Source organism: Hemibagrus wyckioides, linkage group LG11 (assembly GCF_019097595.1).
Source record: "Hemibagrus wyckioides isolate EC202008001 linkage group LG11, SWU_Hwy_1.0, whole genome shotgun sequence".
Lineage (NCBI taxonomy): Eukaryota > Metazoa > Chordata > Actinopteri > Siluriformes > Bagridae > Hemibagrus > Hemibagrus wyckioides.
The window spans coordinates 7,185,852-7,198,351 of record NC_080720.1 but is presented as its reverse complement, the minus strand read 5'-3'; the positions used below and the strand labels follow the sequence as shown (position 1 = coordinate 7,198,351).

General features: G+C 39.1%; 1 protein-coding gene across 5 annotated transcripts in view; it reads left to right on the top strand.

The window, feature by feature from the left end:
- The window catches only part of lrp8 (low density lipoprotein receptor-related protein 8, apolipoprotein e receptor), a 191,677-nt gene that overhangs the window by 126,182 nt on the left and 52,995 nt on the right, over nucleotides 1–12,500 (top strand). For all 5 annotated transcript variants that reach the window (XM_058403785.1, XM_058403784.1, XM_058403783.1 and 2 more), the window contains exon 5: nucleotides 10,530–10,913. In XM_058403785.1, the coding sequence (XP_058259768.1) occupies nucleotides 10,530–10,913 (384 nt within the window). The remainder of the gene's footprint in view (nucleotides 1–10,529; nucleotides 10,914–12,500) is intronic.

Sequence of the window (12,500 nt, the reverse complement as noted above, 5' to 3'; positions counted from 1 at the left end):
ATTATTATAGTTATTATGCGGCTGCAACACACGTCTGCGAGTCGGACATACAACCCAAACGTTTTCATTCTCACTACCTGGTTTTGGTAAATGTTCACTATTTATTATAACACAACACTCATTGTCTACTTTAATAGGAACATCTGCTCAGTTAGCCAAACATTCAATCACGTGGCAGCGGCACAATGCACAATCATGCAGAGTCAAGAGCTTCACTTAATGTTTACGTCAAACATCAGAATGAGGAATATGTGTGATATCTCTGACTTTAAGCCTTGCATGTTTTTTGGTGCCAGATGGGCTAGATTGAGTATTTCAGAAATTGCTGATCTCCTGGGATTTTCTGGGGTTTTCTCCTGGGAAGTCTCTAGAGTTTACACAGAAGGATATCAAAAACAAGAGAACCCTGAGTAACAATTCTGTGTGTGGAAACTCCTTGTTGAAAAGAGTGGTCAATAGGAAAATGGCCAGGGTTAGGGTTCAAGCTGCCGGGAAGGGTGTAGTAACTTATACAACCCCAGTGAGCAGAAAAGCATTTCAGTGTACACAGAACATTAAATATTGTAGGGGGAAAAGCTAACAACAACAGAAGAGCACATCGGGTTCCACTCCTGTCAGCCAGGAACATGAATCTGAGGGCATCACAAGATAAGATAAGGTAACATCAGGTAAGATATGGTATGGTAAGGTAAAGTAAATTAAGGTAAGATAAGATATGGTAAGGTAAGACAAGGCAAGGTAAGGTAAGGTGTAGTAAGGTTAAGTAAGGTAAGGTAAGGTATGGTAAGGTAAAGTAAGGTAAGAAAAGGTAAGGTAAGATAAGGTAACGTAAAGTAAGGTAAGTTAAGGTAAGGTAAAGTAAAGTAAGGTAAGATAAAGTAACGTAAAGTAAGGTAAGGTAAGATAAGGTAAAGTAAAGTAAGGTAAGATAAGGTAAAGTAAAGTAAGGTAAGATAAAGTAACATAAAGTAAGGTAAGGTAAGGTAAGATAAGGTAAGGTAGGGTAAGTTAAGGTAAGGTAAGGTAAAGTAAAGTAAGGTAAGATAAGGTAACGTACGATAAGGTAACGTAAAGTAAGGTAAGATAAGGTAAGGTAGGGTAAGTTAAGGTAAGGTAAGGTAAAGTAAAGTAAGGTATAATAAGGTGAGGTAAGCTAAGATGAAATAGAACTTTATTAATCCCTAAAGAATTTCTTTTGCCAGAGACTGCTTTCCTTCAGTAGTACACCAGAGAAATGCATATAAATAAAATATAACTCTTTCCTTTCATGGACAATAATACCCTTACACTGTGATCTCATATGCAATAATATCTTTACACTATAATTTCTCATGAGCAATAACATACACCACAGACCTTTCATATGCAATAACTCAATAACTGCCACACTACAGACTTCTCATGTGCAATAACTAGAATGCTACTGTTACTGTTTACATTGCATTGTTACTCTTTACTATCACTCTGTCTAGTCGTTCTCAGTTATATATTTTTACAGTTATAGTTTAATATTTATCTCTCTCTTTTTTTTTTGCCTGCTATCACTGGGACCTCAGTACTTCCCTTTCGTGTACCATGTATTGGAATGACAATAAACCTTCCTTGAGCTTTGATCCTTGATATGCTACATATACAAAATGTACAAAAAAAGGCTTGAGAGTTAAGATGATATTGCACATGGTGTGATGTTACATGATATCGCACATGCTATGAGGCTTTCTCCAGTCTTCAGCCATCCAGTTTGGGTGAGTACATCCGCCTCAGGGTTCGATTTACAGTCTATTCTGAGATGCCAGACCAGACCACTCTGTCCATTCTCCTCTGATTGCTCATCAATGAGATGTTTCAGCCTGCAGTCCCTCCACATACAGGATGTTTTTGTTTGTTTATTACATCATTCTGTGTAAACTCTGTAGACTACTGTGTGTGAAATCCCTAGAGACCTGCAATTTCAGAAATACTCATCCCAGTCCATGGTGTTTCATTTTTATTTTTATGCTTAATCGATGATGTCTGCTGAAGGAATAACAACAGGATTATTTCTTTAAAAAGATCATCATGGAGAAAAGCCATGCATTTATCCAATATAAATGCTTTATTCTACAGTATAATAAACATGAATTGCAACAAAATGCAAGAAAACAAAATATTACACTAATGCTAGTATCAGATTTGTAAGTGAATCTAATCATATATTATTCTGAAATCGTTTGTGCCACTCTAGTCATGAAGAAAGACTCTATCTAAGACACATGCAACAGCTCACAAAACTGTGCATCTTTGCCTTGTTTTATTTATATAGCAGTTAATTAGAACTGGAATATTTCTACACCCACATTATGCATTAGAAAGCTATACCCCTCTCTGTATGCGGGTGTGATGTAGCTTATCTGTATCTTCTGCTTATGGAGCGAGCGAGTGGGTGTGATAAGTTTAGTCTCAGAGGCTGCTGCACTCCCATCTGTTAGCGCATGCGAGCGATGAGAGAGCGCCGCGCTCGTTAAACCTTCACTTCTCGCCTTCTATCCTCCCACGGTTTAGCAGGCAGGCTAAGGTCTGTTGTTAAATACGCTTTAACTCTCTTATCAATTAATTTGGTTATATTCGAATAGACAGGATTATTACCCGTGCAGAATCTGATTATCTTGAATTATTCAGTTGTTTTCACACGTCCGTGTAAAATGGAAATGATCGCCTCGATTGGTCATCTCTGCAGGATGAACACGTGAAGATCTCTGTATATTACCTTCACACACACAGTTCCATTTTCTTTCTGTCTGCTATTTAATGTAGCTCTATATAATATCCACACCATCTGGGTAAACACATCTTTTTAATCAAATCCTATGCTAGTGTGTGTGTGTGTGTATGTGTAGTTTAACTGTAAAACAGATTACACTGACCCCCTCAGAACAAGATTACTTTATAATCATAATCTATTCAAATATTCATTAAATGTGCAGAGTTATATTCCGTCCTCGATTTCTTGCCCTAGTGCTTTTTATTCCTAAAAGTTCTTCTAACAGAATGCAAGATTTAAGCTGACATTATTTGTAGCCCCTCTTGCTTTTAGCCCCTTGACTTTTGGATTGAGCCCATTTAATTGAAGTGACCACACCTTGAGTATATTGGTAGGAGAATGTTGGACATGGAGCTGCCAGGCAGGAGGCAAAGGGGAAGGCCAAAGAGGAGGTATATGGATGTAATAAATGAGGATATGAAGCCAGTGTTGACGATGCAGAAGATCGGGATAGGTGGAGAGAGATGATTCGCTGTGGCGACCCCTGTAGGGAAGAAGAAGAAGAACTGAAGTGACCACTCCTAACCTCAATAATAAACATATTTGATCATGTTGTGTGTGTGGTTCACATCACAGGGACCCTTTGTGTGTTTGTTGACCATGCTGATCATGATCATGACCATCGTGTGTGCTTGTTGCACATCTATTCCAAAGTTCGCTGGAACACCCTTCACACTTCTGGGAAGGATGTCCAGTAGATTTTGAAGCATGGCTGTGTGGATCAGACATGCCCACCCACAATACAGCAATCTGTCTTCAGTCTTCTTAAATTGAGGCCACTGGCTTTCTCGAGTTCCTCTAGAAGACTGAAATTAAAACCCTGAAGCTTGTTTATAAAGCCAGAGATGGACACAAGACAGGCATTAAACATATTTTCTTAAGAGTATTGACACTCTGGTAGTTTAACGGTTATTCAGACAGCCGGCCCCCCTGGTTGCTTTCAGACTCAAAGCCTAGCTCTTCGATAAGCTTTATTCACATGAAACTTATGCTGGGCGACTAGGCCCGGAGCTCTGTCTGAGTTTCCAGTTTCAGTTTGAGCCTCTTAGTTCCGGTGAAGGGAAATGATAACACTACGGCATACAATGGCATTCTGTACAATTGTGTGCTTCCAACATTGTGTGGAAGAAGCACATATGGCTGTGATGGTCAGGTGTCCACATACTTTTGGCTAGAGAGTGTATGAAGCTGTGAGCTGTAGGAGGGTTCAGGAGAATTCAGCATCATGTCAGACACTGTGCTTACCATGAGGCACACAGAGGTGTGTGTGTGTGTGTGTGTGTGTATCTGTGCATGTGTATGACTTGTTGAACTTTCTCTATTTCCTCACATTGGCCTGATATTTCCCTTTGATCTATGCTGCTATTTGCTCAGTCCCCCACAGGCAGTGCTGCAGCTCTCTGTAAACTCCTATGCCGCTCTTTAAAGGGCTGCAAAAATGGTCTTGTCCTTCTGTAAACATCCGCCAGCTGGCTGGGGATGACTCTGACCCAACTGCCATGTCATAAATGAATTCGCTGTACAGACATGGCATTCATTCCCTGAAGAGCACAGACGTCAGTCACAGCACTTCTTCCACAGATCCTGTTTGAGTAAGATGGCTTAGCGTCCTTATGGGATGAACAGGGTTTTAGTTTGTGACCAAGATATTCTTGGTCCTTAATACTGGATAACCAACTTTCCTAAATGATCAGGTTAAGAATGTATGGCTGACTCATTTGGGGTTTTTTTTCAGTAGACATGTAGCAGACTTTTAGACTCTGTAAACTCATGCGTTTAAAATAAGTAGAACATCAGAGTAAAAAATAAGCAATTTTCTATAAATATTCCCTTAGAGAATATCACAGGACATTTATCATCCTATCCGAAGTAAAGAGTAAAGCAAAAAAAGAAACAAAAAAAACATTCCGCTCTACTTTAAAAGACGCATTTTAGTTAGACAGAGTAAAAGCTCAGAGAGGGATTAGCTTTGTCTCTTAAAATACAAAGTATGTGCCTTTAGGTTCTTTCAGACGACCCACAATGCAGCAATCTGTCTTCAGTCTTCTTAAATTGAGGCCACTGGCTTTTTTCTCGAGTTCCTCTAGAAGACTGAAATTAAAACCCTGAAGCTTGTTTATAAAGCCAGAGATGGACACAAGACAGGCATTAAACATATTTTCTCAAGAGTATTGACACTCTGGTAGTTTAACGGTTATTCAGACAGCCGGCTCCTCGGCTGCTTTCAAATGCAGACTCGAAACCCGTCTCTTCAATAAGCTTTATTCGCATGGAGAAAAAAGAAGCATAATGTATTATTTAGTTATTTTATTATTCATGTCATGCTTCAGTACTGATGGCGCTTTAGGTTATCCGCAAAAGAATAAAGACACGTCCGTCCATTTAGACAAGAAACACTCCCAAAAGCATCAGTCGAATGCCATAGATGGCAGTAAATAGAGAGTTCTGACTTCTATACGAGAGAATCCAGCTCACTTTAGACACTAGGGTCACTGATGCTGTTCTAAATATAGTTACTAAATCTTTACTGTCTGTGAAGATAAAGTGGCTTTGTTGGGACATTATACTGACATTATGAACAAAAAAAGGAGGATTTGGACAAAGTATTGGAATTTTTTGGAAGGAATTCCTAAAGCACAGGTACTTAGTGATGGATTTGTCTCAGAGCCATTCAGTCTAGGTAACGCTTTAATGAAATATTATATAAAAAATATCCAGGTCTATTTTTATTACTTAAAATTGCAGAGTCATAATCTGTCAAAATATCACTTAAAGAAAATTGGTGGTCAGTGGAGCATTATACCTGCAATTGAAAAATAAATATTTCCTTCTGTTTATTTAAAAATAAATAAAATAAATAAATAAATAAATCAATTAATAATAATAATAATAATAATAATAATAATAATCACCATTCAGGGCTAAAGTACTGACCAAAATGATTTTTAAAAAATGTTTAAATTTTGAGCAAGATATTACAATAAACTTCACATGCAAAATGCAGGCAATTTAGGATTGTTGAACATTTGCAGGCTACCTGATTATTTTATTTTATAAATTCTATAAACTTATATATAAATTATATTTATATTATATATATATATATATATACATATATATAAATTATTTATATATAATAATATAATATAAAATTTATATATTATATTAATTATATAATTAATTATATATTTAATATTTTTTGTTTTGTTTTTAATTTAGTTTGTTGGACGGTCACATTGTGTAGAAATGTCATTGTAAAAATATATCAGAGACACACTGACCCAGAAAGGCTCACACCCCATACAACAAGTCTCGCTCATTTTTCTGCAAATTGCCCAGGCTTTTGAAAGAAAATGAACAATCAGCTTTGCCATGTGTAATTGTGTGTAATTGTCAGAGGTCTGTCTGCTTCCCCCGTTATCCAGGACATATTTTCTTACAGCTGCTGCGAGAGACCTTTAATTAGCTTGTCTAGACTGAATGTGAAATTATTCTGAGATGAACCAAGTTCAAACCGCTCCAGATGAATTGGTGTGTTGATTGTTCATTATTTCTTTTTTTATCTCTGAACAAATTTCCAAAATAAATGAGCCTGTAAGTACCACACTCCTGACACAGGTCAGATTTGTATTAGTTAAATGTACATGGCATAAAAAATATCGCGTGCGACTTGGGAACAAATCTAAAACGCAACGTAATTGTTGCTTTGTTGGAATGTTTGTAATATCCAGACGGTCATTTTCTGTAATGTAGCAACAGTTCACATTGGCGATAAAACCACCACATTTCAGACTGTCACCAATTAATCTCCAAGTGAGAGACGGCATACTGTTGAATCGTTAAAGATGATTACATTTCCTTCCTAAAATTATGTGGAAAAATTTTATTTTTAAGTGAAAAAAAAATGGCTAGACAGAAAGAAAGACAGATTTCTAGAAGATACATCTCATTATCCCCTGTATGCTAAATATTAAGTCGTCTTTATTTGTCGCATATACATTACTGCACAGTGAAATTCTTTCTTCCCATATCCCATCTTTGGGGGTTGGGGTCAGAGCTCAGGGTCAGCCATGACACAGCGCCCCTGGAGCAGGATGGGCTTGGGCCCTTGCTCTTTAAAAAATCGTATATATCCATTTGCACAGAATGGATAATTTAGATTTGCCAATCTGACTATAACGCATGTTATGAACTGGAGGAGAAAACCCTAGACATACAGGAAGAACATGCAAACTCTGCACATGGGGTGGAGGCAGGAATAGGACAATTCATTAATTGGTGGTGTGAGGCAAATATGCTCACCACTAAGTCACCATACTCCCTAATCCGAACCTCTTCAGACAATAACCAAATATTATAAAGCCTAGTTCTATGATGTACACGTGAGTCTAGCCGTACCCCAGATAACCTATCTCTGCCTCATTCTTTTGGCTTTGTTCCGGTGAAGCCTCCGTACTAGCTTCAAACGCTGCCCACTCAAAAAGCTTAGCGGTGTTAAGCTGCCTCACTTACAGTGTGATATTTGTTCTCCGCATCATAGCTACAGTCTCTCTGTCCTCGCCACATGAACACGGGATCTCCCGGAGAGATGTACGTCTCTGTAGCTCGTAACCGGGATGATAGAAGCGTAATGATAGAAGCGTAATGCCCTCGTGTTCCTGAACGCTCTATTAACTTGTGTACCACAGGGGAGCCGTGCAATGGAACACCCTGAAACACCCAGAAAGCTTTCTGTTTTGTGTTGTGGGGCTGATATATAATACACACTGAAATATTAGTTCTATTATTATTATTATTATTATTATTATTATTATTATTATTATTATTATTATTATTATTATTAATATTATTATTATTAATTCAGTTCTATTCAATTTTATTTGTATATCACTTTTAACAATCGTCACAAAGCAGCTGTACAGAACATAAATATAGTACAAAAAGTTTAAGATTATATTTACATTCGTTTGTATTTATCCCTAATGAGCAAGCCTGAGGTGACTGTGGCAAGGAAAAACTCCCTGAGATGCTAAAAGGAAGAAACCTTGAGAAGAACCAGACTCAAAAGGGAACCTCATCCTCATTTGGAAGACACCGGAGAGAGTGATTATAAATGTCCTTGCTACAGTCATATTCAGTCTCTTGGATTTGTGTAGCTCTTGAGCGACTCATAAATTAGCTCAGCATCTGAGTTCAATATAGATTCCTCCGTGCCGAAGCTTTTAAATGCTCAATGATGGAGATACAGCATGTGCAGAATGTTATTTTGTGTATTGATGAGGTTGTTGTCCTTAAAGTCCACATGATATAATGTATAATGATTAAATACTTTACAGAACAGCAGACTATCTATCCATGCCAGGAACCTCTTCTAAAGCACAGCATCCTATTATAAGCGTGATAAGCAGGATGCTGTCCACACCATAGCTCTCGATCGTGCTTGTCCATGTCCATCATGTGTGTGCATGTGTGTATGGACCAAGGTCACTATGATCCTGCTAATCTAAGGCTTTATCTATTACCTGTCTGCTGCTTTGGATTAAACAGCGTCTGCTTGAATCAATCGATAAGGTTTAATTCCAATCCTTTTTGTTACTTTCTACTCTTTTGATTCTCTACATTGGCCCTGACCTGTTTAGCAGATAGCATCATACTGGCCGCATGCTGACGTTCCCTGATGGACCTGAAGCTGAACTTGCTCTCAAGGGTTATCTCTGCTCTGTGGTCTGCTCATTCTCCGCTGGCCGTCAGGGAAAGATGTCGGTCAGAGCAAACAGTCGCTCTGACAATCCCTTTAAAAACATGCCATGTTTGATGAGTGCTGTGTCCTCGCAGGCATAGGAATGGGGTAGTGTACAGCAGTCCAGCAGCTTCCTCATCCTCTTCACAGCCTCATGTTCGAATTTCCAGGAAAGATTAGGAGACTTTATCCCTGCTTGCTTTCTAATTCCTTCCTTTCACCTTTCACATTTCATTTCATGGCAGGCAATGAAAAGGTCCAGTATGTGATGTATGACTTAGGAATCTATCTATCTATCTATCTATCTATCTATCTATCTATCTATCTATCTATCTATCTATCTATCTATCTATCTATCTGTCTGTCTGTCTGTCTGTCTGTCTGTCTGTCTACTCTATCTATCTATCTGTCTGTCTGTCTGTCTGTCTGTCTGTCTGTCTGTCTGCCTGTCTGTCTATCTATTTTTTATGTTTGTCTCTCTCTCTCTGTTCTGTCTGTCTATCTCTATTTGACTGTTTCTCCCCCATCTATCTATCTATCTATCTATCTATCTATCTATCTATCTATCTATCTATCTATCTATCTATCTATCTATCTATCTATCTATCTATCTATCTGTCTGTCTGTCTGTCTGTCTGTCTGTCTGTCTGTCTGTCTATCTATCTATCTATCTGTCTGTCTGTCTGTCTGTCTGTCTATCTATTTTTTATGTTTGTCTCTCTCTCTCTGTTCTGTCTGTCTATCTCTATTTGACTGTTTCTCCCCCATCTATCTATCTATCTATCTATCTATCTATCTATCTATCTATCTATCTATCTATCTATCTATCTATCTATCTATCTATCTATCTATCTATCTATCTATTTTTTTATGTTTGTCTCTCTCTCTCTCTCTGTCTCTCACTCTCTCTCTCTAAAACCTGTGCCAAGTTGTTGTCCGCTGTGGCGACCCCTCACACACATGGGGAGTAGGCGAAAGATCACCAATAACAACATGGCCCCCTACACCATGTATAACTACACAGAAAACATCTCTGCTTCCTGACAGCAGTGTGTATCTCAGTGCTAATACACATTATATTTTCATTTATGCTAGAAATTTTAATCATACACTTGAGTACATGTTCAAAGTGTGAGTGTTTATATCAGATATTGATAAATTTCTAAACTTGGTTTCAATATGCTTTTAAATTTTATCAATGAACCTTTTTCACCTGTTAGGAGAATATTAAAAATCCTAAACTTACAGTATGGTATCAATATCATTATTTGTGATCATAACAGTATCTGTTTTTGTTAATTTTTTTATGTTCCATTTCATGCACTTGTTTGCCAGACGACTTGGTGAAAATGAAATGGTTTAAAGCGTTGGAGTGAATCTGTGAAAGCGAAATCATGCCACTACAAATCCTCCTGATTCAGAGCCCAGTGTGGCAGCTTGCTAATGCCATTGTCATTAGGGTGAACGAGTTTAGCGATATATACCCTTTGCAAATGATCCCGGTTAAGCCTTTTTTTTTTTTTTATCAAAGCCTGATTTATTGTCAGTGTACACACACAGATACACACACTTTAACATGATTTGCATATTAATATAGCCTCTTCGCTTAGGTACATACATCCTCCCCCTTTTCAGATTGGCAAATTTCTCACACACGCTCGAGTGTAGCGTTAAATCCTTTAATCAGAGCTGCACAAGATGAAGTGTAAAACCAAACAGCTTCACAGCTTAGGGTTATTTAGTAACCCTGTTAAACAAGGACATATACTCACACCAGGTCTGTTTAATGACTAGCACCATGGAGAAGATCATCGATAATTTGGTGAACTCTATTACACGGTGGGGTGTGGGTCAGCGTCTATATTGTAGGTTTTGTGGTCATTTCTCCTCTTTGTATCTGTGCAGACATCAGCAGTTAATCCATGTGTTCACTCAGCTCTAACAGTACATTGGGATTTCCCTCCTCTTCCTCTTCCTCCTCGTTTTCAGATGAGAAGGTTTGTCCGCCGAAAGAGTTCCAGTGCCGGAACGGCATGTGCGTGGCCCCGGGCTTCGTCTGCGATGGTGACGATGACTGCGGAGACAACAGCGATGAAGAGAAGTGCTCATCAAGCACAGCCACCACATGCAGCCCTCGGGAGTTCCGCTGCAACAACTCCGAGTGTATCCCGGCTCTGTGGAGCTGCGACGGCGACCCTGACTGCAGAGATAAATCAGACGAGTCGCCGGAGCGCTGTCACAGCAGGAACGAGCCGCAGAAGCAAGGATGCCCTGCTGGAGAGTTCCAGTGTGGCAGCGGGGAGTGCGTCCATCTCAACTGGAAATGCGACGGCGACCCAGACTGCAAGGACAAGTCCGATGAGACAAACTGTCGTAAGTGCAATAACAGTAGGGCTGTGACACACAGAGCCAGTGTAGAAGAACAAACAACAACCAAAAGAGACATGATCATTTGTGGAAGAGATTCACTTAAATACACTGTAAAGGGGACAGGCAGTGACCGACGTCCATGTTCAGGGCCTGCAGGAATAAAAAATAACTCTCCATAAAGTCGACATGAAGTCAAATATAATGAAATGCAATCAAACAAGGAAGTAACAAAACAACGAGGGAAGGAACAGGAAGCAGGAAGGGAAACAAGAAAGAGGTGTGACAAAAGATGGAAGGAAGCAGGGAAGAAAGGAATCAAGGAGGGAAGGAAAGGGAAAGGGGTAAAGATATGAGAAGAGAAATAAGGACGGAAGGACACAAAAAGCATGGGAAACAAAGAGAGAGGAAGGAAGGAAACAAAGTAAGGAAGAAGAAAAGGAAATACTAAGGGAAGGAGGGAAAAATTGGAGAAAGGCGCTAGTAGAGGAGGGAAGGAAACAATTAGGGAAGGAAGAAAATAGAACTGGCGAATAGGAAAAATGGTGGTGGGGGGGTGCAGAAGGAAATGAGTAAGAAAGGAAAGAGGAGGATTACAGTTACAGCTTTTCCTCTGACTGGTACAAAGCGCTGACACTGGCGACTCCTTCCTGTAGAGAAACATTCACCATACCTACAATTAGACATCTTTGAGTTTCTTTAGTTTTTGTGGAGCATCAAGTATAGACGTCTTTGAGTCAGCCGATATTATAGAAATCGAATCACTGGAAATACTGGGAGAGCTGCTGTGCTAGAAAAATGAATAAACACCTTTTGACCAATCAGAATTGAAGATTCAGTATTCGGTATTGAGGTTTAGAAAGGCCATAGGGGTGTGTGTGTGTGTGTGTGTGTGTGTGTGTGTTTCTGTCTTCCAGACTAGACCCCTTTGACATGCATCTTAGTGTCTGAGCCATGTAAACCCGAGTCACTTTCTGTAGAGAGGAAATCAGTGTGGTGCAATTCACTAGTGCCCTGCTTGTTGCTAAGTAACCGTGTATATGTGTGTGTGTGTGTGTGTGTGTGTGTGTATGTGTGTGTGTGTGTGTGTGTGTGTGTGTGTAGTAACCCTGCGTGTATTGGGGTACAAAGAAGGCCTCTTGAATTTGAGAGTCTCTCCTTGTGCAATACTTCATGCTTTTCATTTCCAATTTAAAACACCTGCATATGTTTTGTCCAGAAACAGCGATGAACCCGGGGCTCGTCTACGCATTCCGCTAATTAGAGTGAAAATAGACTAAAAACAACATTCAGACAAGTACAGTATGTACACAATCTGACATTCAGGACTGATTTAAAATCCTTAAAAACGTTACACACTCAAGTCTAAGGTTTATGATCACGAGATCTGAACCTCACAGGAGCCTCAGCTTGCATGTAATGTGCATGAGTCCCAGGGGTTTCAGGAAAACATGTTATGATGTCTTGACATACAGTGCAGAGTGCAGATATAGTGAAGAAAGAGACCAGGTTGAAAAATGATGGATTTCTCCTTTAATATCTGGTGTCTGTTAAGAGTATTACTGTAAAATTTACGTACACTATATGAAGTTT